The 18,980-nt window shown below is 35.6% G+C and overlaps 2 protein-coding genes and 1 pseudogene across 4 annotated transcripts; 2 read left to right on the top strand and 1 right to left on the bottom strand.

Annotated features, from left to right (window-relative positions):
- The first annotated feature begins 9,436 nt into the window (after window positions 1–9,436).
- On the top strand, window positions 9,437–10,927 carry LOC149178681 (uncharacterized). Of its 2 annotated transcripts, XM_089420396.1 has the most exons (3): window positions 9,437–9,672; window positions 9,878–10,269; window positions 10,554–10,927. In XM_089420396.1, the coding sequence occupies exons 2-3, from the start codon at window positions 10,157–10,159 to the stop codon at window positions 10,834–10,836; spliced, it is 396 nt and encodes a 131-aa protein (XP_089276522.1). In that variant the 5' UTR covers window positions 9,437–9,672; window positions 9,878–10,156; the 3' UTR covers window positions 10,837–10,927. The 2 variants fall into 2 exon arrangements, with proteins under 2 accessions (XP_089276522.1, XP_089276523.1); XM_089420397.1 differs by lacking the exon at window positions 9,878–10,269.
- An 842-nt stretch (window positions 10,928–11,769) lies between these two features.
- Window positions 11,770–12,754, top strand: LOC149178680 (uncharacterized). Its single transcript, XM_089422198.1, has 2 exons — window positions 11,770–12,118; window positions 12,297–12,754. The coding sequence occupies exons 1-2, from the start codon at window positions 11,770–11,772 to the stop codon at window positions 12,608–12,610; spliced, it is 663 nt and encodes a 220-aa protein (XP_089278324.1). The 3' UTR covers window positions 12,611–12,754.
- Window positions 12,755–13,109: 355 nt separating this feature from the next.
- Window positions 13,110–16,523, bottom strand: LOC149178679 (phosphoenolpyruvate carboxylase 4 pseudogene; annotated as a pseudogene). Its single transcript, XR_016258443.1, has 3 exons — window positions 16,147–16,523; window positions 13,311–13,425; window positions 13,110–13,226 (listed from the first exon to the last, which is right to left on the bottom strand). The product of XR_016258443.1 is annotated as a phosphoenolpyruvate carboxylase 4 pseudogene (transcript).
- Between the last annotated feature and the right edge of the window lie 2,457 nt (window positions 16,524–18,980).

Here is an 18,980-nt window from a genome sequence, read left to right as displayed (position 1 = left end):
TATTGTTATACATCTTAACCCATGAACTAAATAGATTATATACTTCTTCTAGGATGATTAAGGAGTAGTCGTTATTATTCCAATTGTAAATTCTCCAAAATTATCTAACAAAAAACAAAATCTATGTGACATAACAAACAAGTTTTATGTATAGGGAGGCCTCTCTTCTACATTGCTTTTGTTACCAGAGAGTTCCCCTTTCTCTGCCTCCCATTTTTTCATAATCTCCTCAATCTGAGATATTAGATCATCCAATTCAAGTTCAGTCATTTGAAGAAGACATTGAATAGATGTGATGTTTTCCATTAATAATATTTTATATTTTAAATAATGGCAATTATTAAATTTTATTTATAACAAAATTAATTGAATTTGAATAATTAATATGATTTATTTAAAATTTTAAAACTTTGTTAAGGTACTCCGTTGTGTAAAGGTCACCAGTTCAAAACTCCATGGGAAAAATTCCAGCATAGTAATGGTTGGTGTGATCCAAGTTGGGTGTTTAATTTAATTCCAAAATTGTCATTTATGAATAAATTTTATTTGAAATAGTTTGATTTTAAATAATTAATTTCATAAATTCATTATTACTTATAATTTTATGGATAAAATGTGAGGAACATAGTTATTTCCTACTTTTAAAATTTTGAAACGTTTCTTGACTTTTGTTAGATATTTCTGGAATTGCATTATGTAATATGGTTGATCCATCCAATGTTTCGGATGGTGACACCATCCATCATCATCAGGGACCAATGAGAGTCTTGTGAGTAAACGAGTGCTATAAAGCCTTTTATAGGAACAAATATTGAAATGTAAGTCAATTGGTTTAATGGTCAATTGAGAATAAAATTGTTAGATATTTCTGGAATTGCATTATGTAATATGGTTGATCCATCCAACATTTCAGATGGTGACACCATCCATCATCAGGGACCAATGAGAGTCTTGTGAGTAAATGAGTGCTAGAAAGCCTTTTATAGGAACAAATATTGAAATGTCAGTCAACTGGTCTAACGGTTAATTGAGAATAAAATAACAGTCACTTGAAAATTGAATAACGAATATATTTGACCAAGTATATTTTGTTGACCAACCAGAAATTGATTAGAATGGGATATGAAAAATGAATACAATAGTGGATTTCTTAAACAAAAGTTGAATCATAAATGAGTTTAAGAATTAGGTGAGAAAGTTGTTATTTCAAATTTTAAATATAATAAAATAAAATCCTATTGATAAAAAAAGATTAAATAATAGACAAAAGAATAGATTAGAAATAAACTAATTATATGAGAAAAGAAATAACTGAAAATAAATCATAACAACCATAGATTCTAAATTGAATAAAAAATATTTTAATAATAAAGTATAATGAGGAATAAAAACTTTGAGGTCAAATGATATCAAAATTACCGATGAAAATAACTTAATAGGAATTCTATGAACACATTTTTTGAAACCAAATAATTGAAACAAGAGATAAGAGAGGAAAGAATAAAGAGGAACTTAGAAGGAGAACACCATAAAAGGGGGTGGGGGGGGGAAGGGTCATTGGATGAGATGGTGGATGGCGAGCTTCCAAGATTGACTAAGCCTGTAACTGTCCTCCCTATTAAAGTTATTAGGGTTTTTCTCGATTTCCAGGGCTTCTCGAATAATGTGAGAGTTGTAGAATGGTGTAGAAGCTATCATTTTAGATTGATTGAAGCATATTAAGTGCTTATACTTATAAGAGTGTTCTACTATGGTAGATTTACCCAACCGGTTATGATTGGTGTCAGTTATATGTTCCTTGATGCGAGCTTTGAAAGGGTGACCCATTTGACCAATGTAAGATTTCCCACAAGAACAAGGAATTTTATAAACCCCTGATCCTTGCATGGGATCTAATAAGTCTTTGGCTAAGCGAAATAATTTCTTAAGTGTTTTGTGGGGCTTAAATACAATATTTATGCTCGTCATAGCCAACACTTAGCAGTAAGCTTGGTGGTCCCTTTTATGTAAGGGAGGGTGACTTGGACACATGAGGGGGAGGGGTCCAACTTTCTAGGCTTAGGGTGAGCAATGGATTTGAGAGATTTAGAGATTTGAGTATAGGAATAGCCATTGGCTTTGAAAGCCTTTACTAGATGGGATTTTTCCTCAAAAGAGACTAGGAGGCAGAGCCTACCTTTTGTGATGGGTGGTGATGAGACTCGGCATGGAGATAATGGCCAATATGGATAATTTTCCTATAGACTTGATGAGAGAGGGATCCATTGGGTAGGCACGTAACAAGGACATTTAAGAAGGGAAGGAATTGGTTCTTAACATCATCAAAATTTATAAAAAGTTGCAAATAACTTAGTTAAATTACATGGTGTGTGTTGCATTTAGTTTTCAAAGTTCTAGTTTTAAGCCATTTTAAGAAGAACTTTGGCAATTTTGCATAATTTTAATGACATTTTTATAATTTAGCAAATTGTTTTTTTAAGTTACATTTTATATTTTTTCGTCAAAATTTATTGATAAAAATAATATTTTCAAAAATAACCAAGGCTACATAGTAGCTAGTACTTGTCCCCTTAATTAAACTAAAAAACAATAAAGATAAAGATTTCATCACAAAAATACAAAAAATAAAATTAAGAAATGTGATTAACTAATATTGTTTATATTAACATATATATATTAGAATATGTTGTTAATATAATAACAAGTGCTACGTAGTAGCTAGTACCTGCCACTTAGTTTAAATATAGCTAATTGTAGTATGGATTGCTGGCAAGGTGTGAGATGATCAATTAAAGTCTTCATAAAAAAATAGAAATGAAAGTGAAAATGTGTGAGCTCTCTACCTCATTGGTTGCAATGAAACTTTATAACTTTATTTTTTGGCAGTGGTTCAAATTGATATGGATAAACTTAGTTTCAACATGTCAATTCCAAGAAACTTGTTTTGCACAACCAATTGTTTCCTACAAAGTTCATGGGAATTGAACATGATTGATATAGAGTTGAATGCAATTGTGTTTGTGGAAGTGAAGACATGAGAATATGAGGCCAAACTTTTATTGTTATCACTCAAATGACTTCTCTTCCTTTTGCAGAGAAAAATTGAGTTGAGATGATCTATAATTTGTGATTTAGTATTAATTATTTTTTAAATTAAATTGTAAAGACATGTTAATTAATATTTATGAATAATTCATAATAACATTTTTTTAGTATTAATTTAACAACTAATTATAACTAGCACAATTATATAAATTAAATCATAGATGGATATCAAAACACTTATTTTTTAATCAAAATACTTAGTTCCTACAACATTTTGTATCGTGAAAATATAAAAAATAATTAAAAAAATTCAAATATTAAAATAAATAAAATATATCATTAGCCATTTTCAAATTTCTCTATGATTTGTGATTTAGTACTAAATTGATTGAATTTGACAATCATGGTATTTGACTTTAACAAACCAATTGAAACATATGAGATATGAGATATTGAAGACCAACCTCCCAATAAATGTTGAACAATCTCCAGTGACTTGAAACAAAATATCCTGATAATATCCGAGCTAGAGCTTCATATCCTTTAACATGCTAGAACAATAGACATTAATCACAAACACACAAAAAAGCTTCTTGAATTCAAGAAGATTAATTTCTTGAATTCATGAATTCAATTTCTTGTTATAAGATCAATTTCTTGAATTTTTGATATACTTGGAGGTATAAATTATAAAAACTATGCTTAAATAAAATAAATTCAACAAAGTTAGTAAAAAATGCTTTCTAAAAATTAATAACTATACATCAATAAAAACTTTCTTAATAAAATTAGGAAAGAAAATCCCACAAGATTCTAAAAACTAATAACTAATTATCATAATAGTTATTAATTATAAAAGTGAGGTGTAAACAAGAAATTTTTTCATAGTTAATGTAATTGGAAATGAAAATAGAGAAAAAGAGATAGAAAATGACAAAAAAATATAAGTCAAATTAAAAAGTAAGAAAACTGAAAAAAATTATTGGGAAAATATTTTTTTTTTAATTATTTTTTCTTCTTTAAAATTTGTAATCTTAAAAAAAGCCATAAAAAAAAGACAAAAAAAGAAAAAGAAAAAAAAAAACAAATTAAAAAGAAATAAAACTAAAAAAAATTACTGCAATCTTTTTTTTTCCTCTTTAAAATTTGTGAGAAAAAACTACAATTCAAAAAAAATAAAAAAGTTAAATAGAAAGAAAATAAAACAAAAACAAACAAATAATAACTAATATAAATGGAAATTACTAAACAACCCATAATAAGACCTAAACCAATCACCTTACAAATAAATATATTTAAATAATAATAAAAAAATAACAAAAAATGAAATCCCAATGTTAAACTATGGATAACTGGCATAAATGTTTGGTCAACAAAAATATATAATAAGCATCTTATATTGAAAATATGGACAAAAGGAAATGGAAAAGGAAAATAAAAAAAAATAATAGAAAAAGAAGGAATGAAAATAAAAAATAAAATGTTAAATAAAAAAGTAAATAAAATTAAAAACAAAAAATTAGTAACTAATAGAAATAGAAGTTACTAAACAACTCATAGTAAGACCTCAACCATTTACACAATAAATAAATAAATAACAAATAATAATAACAAATAATAAAAATGAAATTCCCCTGATACAACAATTTTTGATCAAAACAAACTAAGATAATAAGATAATTTAAATAATATTTTATTATTTAAAATATATTTTTAAATAAATAAATTCAATATTATATAAAACAATTAATATTTTCATTTTATAAATTATATAATTCAATATTAAAAACAAATAAATAAATCATTTTTTATAAAAATAAATAAAATAAAAGACATTAAAATTAAAATTAAAATTTTAAAATTAAAATAATAATAAAATAATAAAATAAAAAATAATTAAAAACAATAAAATGGAACAAAAATAATAAACCGGAATTAAAAAAGAAAGAAAGAGAGATTAGCCTACTCTTTTTTCAAAAAGCTAATGAACACTCATTTTCATTAAAGTTTATCATTTTCTAAACACCAAATGCGAACCGATACCCATTAAATTTTATTAAAAAAAAGTTATTTTAAGTTTCAATTTTTAGAGTTTTAATAAAATTTTAATTAAAATAATTAAATTTTAATTTGTGTTATTTAAATTAATTATATATATGAATATATATATTCAAGTGCTATAATCTGTATCTTGATATTGTCTTGATAATAAACTATATTTAGGCCGATAGGCCTTTCTTTTGAAAGAGACTTTCGTCGTCCTTTTCTCTCCACGGTTGACACGTGTCGTCAACATTCAGCGACAAACAGTTTTCGTATTAGGGTTCTTTTTACTATTTTTCAGCGGGCATTCAGCGTCTCCTTCAATTACTTGTCGTGGTCTCAACCGAGAATAATTGCAGCGGCGCGAGTTCTATTGCCGGGGTCTTGCAAAACCTCAACGCAAAACTGTTATGCCAACGCCTTTCTCCATAATGATGGCGGTCTCGAATCTTCACCCACTACATGAAGCCGGCAGAAATATCCCCAAATTTGTTACAAATTCCTGTAATCCCTGAACAAAACGTTACAAATTACTGAGAAGGCAGTTTAAAGTTAGCAGCGATTCTCCAAGTGCCTTCAATGGCGTCCACTGTGACAGAGAAGGGCACGTTGTGAGATTAGAATTTGAATGGCTCTGAGTCTGTGACCCTTTGGCCCAATAGTTCATAAATCAAACTGCAGTCCTATGGGAAAATGTGGTCTTGGTATCCGATGCACAATCTTCCAGAACTGTGTTACAGTTAGCGAGCATGTAGGAGCTGATGATAGGCATTATTTAGAAATGTTTGACAGTTCTGTGTTCCTTTTGAGCTTATGGTTTGATCTATAATATTATTTATGTGTTGTCAGGAACATCAATTGGAGTGTCATATGATTCAAAGGACAGTACCCTGCCATCTCCTAAGAAGCTTGTAGAACTGCTGATGAAACATGATCTACTCCATGTTAGGCTCTTGGTTGCCAATCCCATTGTTTTGGAAGCTTTATCTGGGACAGGGATTGAGGTGGCTGTGAGTATGAAGTATGAGCAAACGAAGGACATTGGAAAATCGAAGTCACGAGCAGCATTATGGCTGAAGAAAAACGTCATGGGTTTCATGCCTGATACCCTCATAATCAGTATCATTGTTAACCATCAAGGGATATCAGAAGAAGCAGTATCGACATTGTATCTACTATGAAAGCCATTTATTCTGCTCTTGTGGATGCAAATCTAGATAAGTGTATCAAGGTCACAACCACACTTTCATCCACTTTGATTCAAGATGCATCATGTGTGCCTCCATCCTCTTCCACCAAGGATTTGAGGTGGGTTCTTCACCCTCTGCTGGCGTTTGTCTCAAAGACAGGTTCTTTTCTGATACTGAACACTGACTTTAACAGAGATTTTGCACATAGTGAAGAAGATCTCATTAACTCTGTAGTCGTTGCTGCCAGAAATGCTATGGCATTTCTTCACTATCCTGATATTCCCATAGTTATTAATGATCAAGGTCTGCTTTCCGAAACAATGAAGACCTTTTTAAAGACCAAAAATCTCAGGGATCAAGTTCTTGCCCAAAGCATGAATAGGATGAGTTCTTTGGACGTTTCTATGCTGACCCTTTGGCCCAATAGTTCATAAATCAAACTGCAGTCCTATGGGAAAATGTGGTCTTGGTATCCGATGCACAATCTTCCAGAACTGTGTTACAGTTAGCGAGCATGTAGGAGCTGATGATAGGCATTGTTTAGAAACGTTTGACAGTTCTGTGTTCCTTTTGAGCTTATGGTTTGATCTATAATATTATTTATGTGTTGTCAGGAACATCAATTGGAGTGTCATATGATTCAAAGGACAGTACCCTGCCATCTCCTAAGAAGCTTGTAGAACTGCTGATGAAACATGATCTACTCCATGTTAGGCTCTTGGTTGCCAATCCCATTGTTTTGGAAGATTTATCTGGGACAGGGATTGAGGTGGTTGTGACTATGAAGTATGAGCAAACGAAGGACATTGGAAAATCGAAGTCACGAGTAGCATTATGGCTGAAGAAAAACGTCATGGGTTTCATGCCTGATACCCTCATAACCAGTATCATTGTTAACCATCAAGGGATATCAGAAGAAGCAGTATCAACATTGGTATCTACTATGAAAGCCATTTATTCTGCTCTTGTGGATGCAAATCTAGATAAGCGTATCAAGGTCACAACCACACTTTCATCCACTTTGATTCAAGATGCATCATGTGTGCCTCCATCCTCTTCCACCAAGGATTTGAGGTGGGTTCTTCACCCTCCGCTGGCGTTTGTCTCAAAGACAGGTTCTTTTCTGATACTGAACACTGACTTTAACAGAGATTTTGCACATAGTGAAGAAGACCTCATTAACTCTGTAGTCGTTGCTGCCAGAAATGCTATGGCATTTCTTCACTATCCTGATATTCCCATAGTTATTAATGATCAAGGTCTGCTTTCCGAAACAATGAAGACCTTTTTAATGACCAAAAATCTCAGGGATCAAGTTCTTGCCCAAAGCATGAATAGGGCTCGGATATGGACAATAATAGTGAAAATGAGTTCTTTGGACGTTTCTATGCTGAAGGAGTTGAGCAGAGAAGGGGAAGAACTGTTCCGCTCAAACTCTAGGGAGCTTTTGGACAATAAAGCTAACTCTACCAGGAACAAGACAAGTGAGTTGGGATCTCAGCTTGATACTTTTCCAACTACACCTATTACAACAACTCCTCCAACTCCGATCACGACCACACCCACAACACCAATAGGAATAACTCCTCCTCCAACAACAATCACACCAACAACCCCTACTACCCCAATCACAACCCCTACCACCCCAACAGTTACCCCTTACACCCCTCCCTCAACACCTACCACAACAACACCGACAACCAGCTCAAGCCAAAGTTGGTGTGTAGCAAAGCCTGGTACCCCTGATTCAAGCTTGCAGGTTGCTCTGGACTATGCTTGCGGGCTTGGAGGTGCAGACTGTACAGCAATTCAACAAAGTGGCACGTGCTATAACCCAGATACTGTTTTTTTTCATGCTTGCTATGCTTTTGACAGCTACTACAAGAAGAATGGCATGGCCCCTGGTACTTGTGACTTTGCTGGCAATGCAATTGTGACTACTCAAGATCCAAGTAAGCTATATGCCCTTATGCGAAGTTTGTTTTTTGCCCCCTGTTTTTCTTTTCATTGAATTTCTCAGTTTATATGGATTCCTATGGTCCTGTGGTGACGATAAACGTTTTATCCACTTTTACATAGTTTGTTGTCTGCTTGTTTTGTTTCACTGCGTCAACTTCTTGGATACCTTCCGCTGAGTCTCATCTTTACATTGTGTTAGATGATAGTTGAGTTGCATGCTTATGATTCATCTACCCACTTCCATGCCTGGTTGAGCTCATCTGAATGCAAAGACATCCTCCGCTGATATACATTTTCCCATTGTAGGTTCCACCATGATAAGTAAGTGACATGATTATAGACCCATTTCCTGCCTGTTGTCTGTCTTAAAACTGCATGCAACCTTCAAATGTAAACACTCGTTATGGATAACTTGTATTGTTCAGGATATTTCCTTTTGGTTTAATGATGGAACTGTGTGATGTATTAAGAGAGAGTTATATTTGTAGGCAATCTGCTCTTCTGCATACAACATAACTTTCATTTATGCCTGGATATATTGCATATTATTTTTTTCTTTATTGATTTTGTTATGAGAAGCTAAGGGTATGCATACTAAGTTTCCTTTATACCCACTCTGTCTTCTGCAAATTTTACTGTTCCATTTTATATGAATATAAAAGACGTTTTTGTTTTTTGTGCACCATTTTGGTTCTGCTAGATTCAAGATATTTGACTGTGATTAATATGCTTGAAATTATACATTTTCGAAAATCTTCCCTTCATGGATTAACATGATATACAAATTGAGGGTTGAAATTGTGTGAGACTGGAGAATGCATTGCACTCATGCAAATCTTCCTTTACGGATTTTGTGATGATAGGTACTAGGACATGCACATTTCCACAAAGGTATATACTAAGGAACCACATTCCTCCTTCTATCTTTTGTTCATTTTTCTGTTCTACAATAAGTACTTTTTCAAGTTTTCATACAGAATTGAGAATCAAGATTTACTGGATTTTTGATATATTTTATGTTATATCTCAGCTTATAGTTTTGTAGCATTCTGATTTTTCCAAATTACTTGTAGCGGTAGCAGTTCATCACTTCTTAATACAAGCATACCTGCATTTGGTGGCTTGGGTGGTACTAGTATTCCACCAACATCGGGCAATAATGGTGATGCAACATCCATATTCTTTTGTGTTCCTGTTTTCTTTGATTGTATCTATGATGGTCGGAAAACAGCTTTAGATGATATCGATCTCTATTGGGTGAATCGAGGAGAAACATCAAGATGTTTTAGTTGGAATAGCTAGTGTAGACAGAGAGCTAGAGGATGTACAGGAAAAACTCTCCAGAGTTCGATCCCATTTGTCCCAACATTTTTTTTGATGTAATGGGGGGAACGCTAGGAGAGACTTTGAAAATGGGTACACCAGTGCAGTTCAGGTAATTCTTTCACTTTGTAGGAAAGAGAGGTTAAATATAGTTGGTATGCAGGTTTCACTGGGACAAATTGGTGCCACATTTTTTAGTTCACTATCAAGTAAAAGCTTTACAAGAGCAAACAATTGTCCATTTTCTGCAGCGTCCTGATTTCATGCTATACTCCATAGTTTTCGGAATTAAGAATTTAATTAACAAACTTTGGCAGCAGAATAGCTCTGCAGTTGTCCTGCCTCAGGAGTGTCTGAGGTGTGAGCACTATGTGGCAACAACTACTTATTTCAGTTGCATCTTCCTGTGTGTTGGAACATTGTTGGTAGAAGCAAAAATGCTAGCAGCAGCCAGTTCTGAAGACCTAAATGCCTGTATCAATTAAAATCCAATAAATGATATAGTGTAGCAGATTTCTTCTAGGAGCTTCTTGGTATTCAAGCAAACAAAGTATATCATTATCACTGTTATTAAAATCCATCTTGTATTCAAAGCCATGCTCATCTTCTGGGGTCTGGATGTTGTTGTTTGGATGGATCAATCATCAAACAGTGTAATTGACAACTATGGAGATGTGGGCCTTGATAATAAAACTGTTTTAAAAGAATGGTATCTCATTCTCATCTTCTTGCTAACCTTCATTCAAATATTTATTTTAGCTGTCTTTTGCATTTTCCTGTGCGTTATCGGTGGGGATGTATTTTTCACCGGAACCAACAGCTATATCTAAATACCCAATTGCCTGGTCATATGTTGTTAACACAACATATTGGTAATAGTGCAGTAGTTTTTTCTTAATAGATATTGGCATTTAAGCAAAGAGTGTGGACTGGACACCATTTAGAAGCAGGCATGCATGCAATGGAGTGTTAATATGTAAATTGTGTGTGCAGGGGAGTGCCATTAAATTTCTGTTATGAACTCGTTGCAGTGGGAGATATTTTTATAAGAAAAATTGCAGCCTTGTCGGACAGTTCTTGCTTTATTGTTTCATTGCTTATACATGGATATTCAGCTCATACAAAAGGTTGTATCGATCTGGTTGGTATTGAGAGTACTTGGTCTCAGGTTGTATCGATCTGGTTGGTTTTCAGAGTACTGGGTCTCAGGCCTTTTGCAGTTTGGTTTGCCTTTCATAATTTTTATGATGTAGAACTTTCATTCTGTATCACGTAGAACTATCACTCTGCAAGTACAGTTTTACTATTAGCTTTGTAAATATTTTTCCTTAGCAATAGCTTATGGCTTGGACAAGAAGGGTGGAGAGGAAAATATTGTTGTTTTTTATCTTGGCGGTGGCATGTTTGATGTCAGTGTTCTGACTATTGACAACAGAGCTTTTGAGGTTTTGGCTACAAACGGTGATAGAGGTACTCTGTTTGAACTCTGTCTGGCAGTTTTACATTATGAATTTGAATATGTGCACAGTTTTACATTATGAATTTGAATACGTGCATGGTGGTTATGATTGACTTTTTTGGTTGGCTTTCGAGCTTTGAACTTACTAGGATGTACACTAATATGCAGGTGAGGACTTTGACCAAAGGATAATAGAATATTTCATCAAATTGATCATGAAAAAGCACGGACACGATATTAGTAAGGATAGCAGAAATGAAATAAGACATTCAATGTGTTCCTTGTAATATAGATATAAACAAAACATCTAAAGAAAAGTAATTGCACAATGATCCAGTCCAAGAAAACAATGTTTTTCACAAACCAATTAACTCTTCTAGAAAAATTCAAAAATTCCAATTAAATAATCTTATCGGCCTCTCTTTGTACCTTTTGGGACAATTGCTAGTAAATAGTCCATACTAACAACAAAATTTTCCATATTTAAATTTTACCAAAAAAACAGTTTATAAAAAAATAAGAATGTGTTACATCGCTGTACCTCTCGATAAAAAAGTGCTAATGTGTAACATCGCTGTACAAATCGATGAATCAAAGCCGTGATTGTTGGAAGCATAAACAAAGTCTGGATTGCCGTTTCTTGTACATAAAGGACCCGCAGTTTCCTAGAGTTGGAGTCCATGGTTTACTAGAAGCTCGGAGTCCATGGTTTACTAGAAGTTCGGAGTCTATCGTCTGCTGGAGCCTACCATGGGGGCGGGGAATTTGTCACGGTGGAGTCTACCATGGGGGGCGAAAAATTTGTCACGGTGGATCCCATCTGACGCTAACTGGTGCTTATTGATATATTCTTCTCCTGCATTAAATGCAGAAGTGAGTGCTCCAGCCTTGAGACATTCTCATTCTGAGTACCTTACTCTCAGTGTAGGTTTTGCATTATTGCCTGCTGCTGCCATGGAAAAGGTTACCGTGCCTATCCATGCTCTATGCGTGTTTATGCCTCTAGACAAAAAGATAAGAAGATCAGTTCGGAAGTCACGGCTTTCCCAAATTCACACCATCACCAGAAGCGCTGCTGGCGGCCACCAATTCGGACCAGGTACTTACTTTCATCATTCCACAGCTTTTTAGTTTTTATATATAAATACAACTAACACTCCTATATAGGTTAAAGTGGTTTATATAAATACCATATAGGTTAAAGTGGTTTTTAAGTTTTTACATAGATATACAGCTAGCAGAGCTCTAAAAGTATTTTCAAAGAATTGCCACTGCAGATGGCCCATGCATCGTCGATACGGAGCTGATAGTGCTGAGGAAAATGATGCACGAGGTGAGAAAGCAGGAAAGAAACTACTCACCTCCGCAGCACTGGATGAAGTGGGAGAAAGAGTGGTCTTTTACTTACGCTTCAGATGTGTGTGAAGCCGTGGGATGGTTACAGAACAAGTTGATTAACACCAGACCGAGCGTTGCCATAGCCTCTTTGGCCTTCGTGTCTTTAAGCGTCCCTGCATCTGTGTTTCTTTTACTCCCTCAAGTCTTCGCTGCTATGAGCGAATTGCCTCTGATGATTCCTACAAAATTTTAGAGTTTAGGTTATTCTTTTTTGGGTAGTTTTCAAGCGTTTAGATCCGAAACCGTATGTGTATGTTAGGATGGAATTTGACGGGGGTGATTTGACCGTTAAATTCAACTTAAAAATTTAAGTAACCGTCAAAGATCTTTTTTCAAAAATGTGAAGATGAGTTAGAAGATGTGAAAACAGTCCAATTTGAAAGATGATTTTGTTTTGAAATTCTAACTAGTTAACACTAGCAATTGTCGCAAAAGGTACAAAGAGAGGCCGATAGGATTATTAAATTGGAATTGTTGAATTTTTCGAGAAGAGATGTTGGTTCAAGCCTAACGGATGAGCAATTTGAGTTGGCTAAAGGCTTTCTAATTGTTTTTTGTTATGGTAAAACTATATTGATAATTCATTGGTTTTACTTTCAAAAGTTTGAAGGAATTTGAAGAGTAGGTATAGAATTGCTTTGTGGGATTTGATCCCAAAATCATTGATTTGTAAATACATACTCAATGAAATGTTAATTGGTTGAAACCCTGCACAAATGTTTGATATAAGCAAATAAGCCGAAAAGGTTGAAAGGCTTAGTCCGTCTATTTATTTGTGTTGGATGTGCAGTCAAAACAATTTCAATCTCCTGTGACATACAAGCTACCAGAATTAGCAGACAATTTAGAAGGAAATGCAACAAATTTAGTTAAAGTTAAGTTGAGATTAAAACCTGCTCACAAACAGCATTGTAGAAATCTTCAGGAGATGTTCCACTCTGAATCATCTTGTTGAATATGTCATCACATGACTTTGACAACTGAACAATATTTTTTATTCTGCGTACCCTGTAGAAGAGTATGAATTTGTGCATATTAGGCCAGACTATCCAGATTATGGAATCCCAATTTCCCAGTGGGCAGTTCTGTGTATGGCATTTGTACTTTTGATGACTCCAATGACAATGAACAAGTATAATCAGTTGGAAAGCATTAGGGGAAACGATAGACCAAATCCACATTTTCCCAAATTACAAGTCAAATAGCAACCCACATAAGGAAACAAATTTAACAACCATCACTTACTTCAATTTGAAGGGTACCTTACAGTGTGTATGCAATATTGCAATGGATTCTGCCCCAAAAAATGCTACTAGATCTAAACAAGCAGAGCCATAAAACTAAAAAAATTTCAATAATAGGACCTGCTTGGGACAAGCATAATCCTTACTCCACTCCAAATAAGAGTTGCCGTATACAGATTAGGATACTATGTAGGAAAGCATGCCTTATGAATAGAAAAGGCAAAAGATAATAGTGTTTTAATTGCCATATGCAAAGCCTTCACAGATTGTCCCATGACAGCATAAAAGGAACTAACAATATAAAACACACATCCATAACAACAAAGGTAAAAGAGCAGCAAACATGCATTCATCCAAAAAATTGCAGCAGGGAAATAGCCAAACAGTATATATCTTCTTCCATTAATCATAGGAAGAGAAGTATAAAGCATGCCTTCAAAGCAGAAAAGATAAAAACTAACAATGCTAAGTGTTAGCTCCCATAAGTAAGGCATTCACAGTTTGCTCCATAACAGCATAAAAGGAACAAACAAAATAAAACATGTATCCGTAACACTAGAACGTAAAGGACAACAAATATCCATTCATCCAAAAAAATGCAGCAGTCAAATAGTCAAACAACATATATCTTCTTCTATTTATCATATGACAAGCAATATACTTCCATCAATTCAAAAACCCTTACAGACCAGTACCGTCTCTTACCCTATTCAAAAGAATATGGTTTCTAGCTTAAATAGTTATCTGTGATGAAGCACATTTGAACCAGCGCTTAAGCCCACTAATTCAAAATACAAAGTAAAATCGCTTAATACAAATAAATTCTTTCAAAATACAATTTAAAATTGCTTCATACATGTAAGGTCTTAATTGCTTAAAGTTCCTCCAACAATAAGGAAAAATACTTGGAACTTTTGGATACTGTCCAGAAAGAAATGGTCATTGCCTGGCATTAGAATACCAAATTTTGGTGCTTACAATTTACCTAGGTGATTCCAGTCCCATTCAGAATTAAAAACATCCACAAGCAGAATAGACCTCTGTAAAATTTTGATAGGCAACAATGTGAACCCCTATAAGAACAGATTAGGAACAACGGATACATCAGACAAGGACCACTTTATCACCACAATAGGAAACCACATACAAATTGCTTTCAATGGAAATGTAACAGAGCCTTGAGCTCCATATTGTGATACATTTATCCAACAAGGGCCGCCGCATCTTCACAGCAGGAAAGCATAGGAAGCTTGCTTTCAACAGCAAACTAACAGAGCCTCACGTTCCACATTGTGCTATCCATTCATAACATTACAGACCTTATAGCCTTGCCATGCTAGATAGATTTACAAGTTATAGAAAACATACGAAATAGAACTGTCCCAAACAACCAGGGAAAACCCACCATCCCAAACAGTCAGGTAGAACCTGCCTCCTGAACAACCAGGTAGAACACACTCAATAAGTAACAATAAGGGAAGCTGCACATTTGCACTACGTCAAACTTCTCATTGCTAGTTACGTGCTATGCTACCATAAACAAGGAGCAGGAAATGGAATGCAAAATGGGCACAGAACCAGAAAAAGGGCTAGAGTGATTCATAGGCAAGAGCAGCATGAACATGCTTCAGATGATAAGAAACATGAACCTGTCGCCTTGCCCCACGGTGTGACATGCATGTAGAATTGATTAGTGATGTAGCTCAAACCCTGGAATATTATGCATATAAATTGACTAAAAATGTATTAACATAGCGTCAAGACAGGAATGAGAAATGAGAAACAGGTATCCCAGTTAGGTTTCTAGTAACATGTGTTACATGCGTGCTTTTAGCAGGAAGCCCTACTACACTAGAAGAAAATAACTAGCAACTATGGATATTTAAGAACTAACAGAAAAACCTGAACAAGCTAACCTGATCAACCAAAATAAACAAAAACCGCAGTAACTATATTATCTAAATCTATTAAAAACCACAATCTGTGTTTCAACTCTCAAATATAAACCAGCTAGGCCTTGGCTGCCTGGTGAGGCTCTACCCCACCGACTCAAAAGGCTTGTAAAAAATGGATGAGAAGGGGAAAAGCCACATATGATCAAACCAAAATAGTCGTAGACCAAAATAACTACAATACCTAGATCAATTGTAAATACAAACAATCTGCTCTTCAGGTCTTGCATATAAACCAACTTGTAGGGAGCTTGGTGAGGTTAGCAGAATATTAAGCGATTCAACAGGTTTTCATTCTCTGCATGTCGAAAATGGATGAGGCTATTTGGGTAGATTTGACAACCCTCGGACCAGTCACCTAATCCAAAGGAAGTCCATGTCAGGCAGTGGAAAACCTGAAATAAGAAAAAGGCCACAATAACCACATTGTCTAGATCTATTGAAGAAAATATAAACTAACCATTGCTTCAATGCACGCAAACATAAATGGCCACGAAGTTGGCTTACAAAGGGAAAGTTGATAATAGTATTACCGATGGTGAGTCTCTGCTATGCCCATCAGGTTGAGATAATGGCTGAAAGTCCTGGCTAAAGATGTTGCCTCTTCCAACGTCATGCTTGACAATTCTAACACAAGCTTCTTCTCAAACACTTCTGCTACATCCTCGATGCCCGCAATTCTCATGTTGCATGCACTCTGCACAAAATAGAAACCCAAAAATAACATAAATGAAATAGTAAAAACCTCAAAAATAACTTAAACGAACACCAACTCTCCCGCAAGTCTCCTGCAGACACGATAAATTTCCGAACCTTCACAAACACTTTAAAGCCAACCAGGCTAAATCTATAGACAATTGTCGGAACTAATTTTCAAAGGTATTCAAGATTCAAACATTGTTAAAAGATAAATCTCAGCACCGACTCATGAATGTAAGATTTCAATGCCAAAAATTTCAGCACAAAGTCCTTCTTTAAGCCATAATTTGATAGCATTGCTGATTGATTTCTTCCTGTGTAAATCTTTGAAGTTCCTAACCTGCGAGAGAATTCGTTCTCTCTCAAAGTTCTCCATAAATTGTTGGCCAACTTCACATTGAAGAACATCGTTAAGAAGATTGCCAAGCAGACGACAGTTGTCCTCGAAGACCTGGAATGAGATCTCCTTAGCAATATCGTCTGTGGTGTCCGTCATGACGTCTAATGAGAGTCGAACCCTTGACCTCTGAATGCTGAATTACACTACGCCACAGCTCAACAGTTGACCTCCCTCTCGTCCATTCATTTACAGAATGGAGAGATATTTACAGGGCGATATTTTCCGAATAATCTTTGGGTACTAAAGGGTACTATGACTAACACATTGTGACTAACATGTGGCATGGCCGTAAACCGGTTCGGAGGTAGATATGGGAAATATTCTACCAATTGAGAAAAAAAATCCAGTACTTGCTATATAAAAATTAAATAAATAGCCAGATGTCAAACAGAAAAGAAAAATCCATTTGTAAATCTAGATACGAAGTTGGCTTTTGACAGCCTCATGCTTAGAAATCAATCATCCCTCTAATGTGTAACAACTACCTGTAAACTCGTCAATGCTTAAAAAATATTCGAGCTTTGTGTAACAACTGCTTGTAAACTCGGCAATGCTTAAAAAATCTTCGAGCTTTATCCATTTGTAACAACTGCTTGTAAACTCGGCAATGCTTAAATCAACGATTGAAAGTGTCTCACCTGATTGAACGGAGCAGGGTAAAAGTGTTGACGATTGTTGATGCAGTGTCTGTGCGCTTAATAGTGACATCTTTCTGAAGTGAACTCTTGCCTTCATTGCACCCAGGTGCATTGATATGGCTCCTCTGTCCAACTCGTCTGATAGCATGCGCATGGTCAACCTGGTGCAACCAGTAAGACAACATGTTGATGCATAATTTCTACGCTGCTCTCCAAGCATGTGTTGGTGGCTGTGTGCATCAACTTGTCAAGGTACATGTTCAGCTCTAGTCGGGCTTGCTTCTTGTCTTTTCCTCGGTGAGTGTGCCAAATGGGTGGGATCACGTGCGTGCGCACAATGACATGCATGTTGTTGCATTCCCTTACATGCGATCAACAACACTGCTCACCTAGTCTGCTCCATGCAAGCTGTTGGGATGGATCTATAACTTGTATAGGCGCAGTTCGATCCGTGAGTGCATGTTGCGCCCCCTGCTGTACCTGTTCCTGCTGCAACTCATTCTCTCATATATGCAACTCCTGTTCTTCCTTGAGTTGCTACTTTAGCACATGAAATTCCTTCTCTATTCTGTTCTCTGCCTTCATGCGATCTTCATGTTGCGCCATCACCTCATAGCCCGAGTCTCCAAAGTTTCTTTCATCACAAGTGGATTTGCTTGAGCTTGCAACTATGTTCTGCCTCCGTGTTGTCAAAAAACTTCCTCTTGCATTCATTGCATCTGGTATGCTACCTTCAGTTGTTGTTGATGGTGTTGCTTGTTGTGATGTTGCTGCCGTCATATCTTGATGTCCTTGTCTACGAACAACTCGATGTTTTCATGGGTAGGCAAGTTCATAGACACTTGATTAGCTGCATCCCCAAGTGTGCTCTGAACGGTGTCTTCAATTCTACTCTCCTAGAAGCCATTGTACCTGTGCTACTGAGAGGTAGATGAACACTTACGATACCAGGAGACATGGCAACACTCATGGCAAGCAATCTGTCAGTTGAAAACCAAAACGAACTTGAGAACTGACTTGCAACATACCTGTGTGACTGATCATGAAGGTTGCACAATTTCTGCCAGGAGATCAGGAGACTGACTGCCAAAACTGCACAAGGCACAGTTTGGGCGGTGAGTAGGCTGACTGACTTCTAGAACTATGCAATGTACAGTCCAACCTAGCCTTCTAGGGACTAAAACTACATAATGCACAATTTCAGTCAGTAGTGACATGCAACCATCGAACTACATTGCGCAGTATTTGGGGCCAGCGAGGCACTGCCTCCAAGAATTGCGTAATGCAAGCCTAGAGGTCAGTTCCTAGCTATATTTGTGCAATTTCTGGAGGGAAGGCAGAGCCTTCACTTCCAAAAATGCGCAGTGCTAGCTGGGTAAGGCATGGTCCAGGCCAGGGCAAAACATGAGAAGTGTGAATGCATGAGGAGATGAGTGAAAATAAGAGTGAATGGTCATTCATGCAAAAAACAAATGCATGATTCAGGAAACATGAAAGCATGCAAGTGTGTGAAGCGAGTCGCCATAATGACGACCGTCCACGCAAAAACAGTTCCATGCATGCGACAGTAGTGAGATGCAAACGAAAACTGAAACGGTGCTAGTACAAGCTAGTATGCATGTAAATGTCA

This window comes from Pinus tabuliformis, chromosome 4_1 (assembly GCF_031772625.1).
Source record: "Pinus tabuliformis cultivar Carrire ecotype Pingquan chromosome 4_1, CPIR1, whole genome shotgun sequence".
NCBI lineage: Eukaryota > Viridiplantae > Streptophyta > Pinopsida > Pinales > Pinaceae > Pinus > Pinus tabuliformis.
Note: the sequence above shows the minus strand (reverse complement) of the source record. Positions and strands in the feature narration are given on the sequence as shown.

What these genes read in the sequence shown, in the direction of transcription:
- LOC149178681 (XM_089420397.1), top strand. Translation starts at nt 9,560, where the DNA reads ATGTACAGGAAAAACTCTCCAGAGTTCGATCCCATTTGTCCCAACATT. An exon ending in GGTACACCAGTGCAGTTCAG is followed by an intron (nt 9,673 to 10,553) that starts GTAATTCTTTCA and finishes TTGTGTGTGCAG; the next exon opens with GGGAGTGCCATTAAATTTCT.
- LOC149178680 (XM_089422198.1), top strand. Translation starts at nt 11,770, where the DNA reads ATGGGGGCGGGGAATTTGTCACGGTGGAGTCTACCATGGGGGGCGAAA. An exon ending in CGGCCACCAATTCGGACCAG is followed by an intron (nt 12,119 to 12,296) that starts GTACTTACTTTC and finishes TTGCCACTGCAG; the next exon opens with ATGGCCCATGCATCGTCGAT.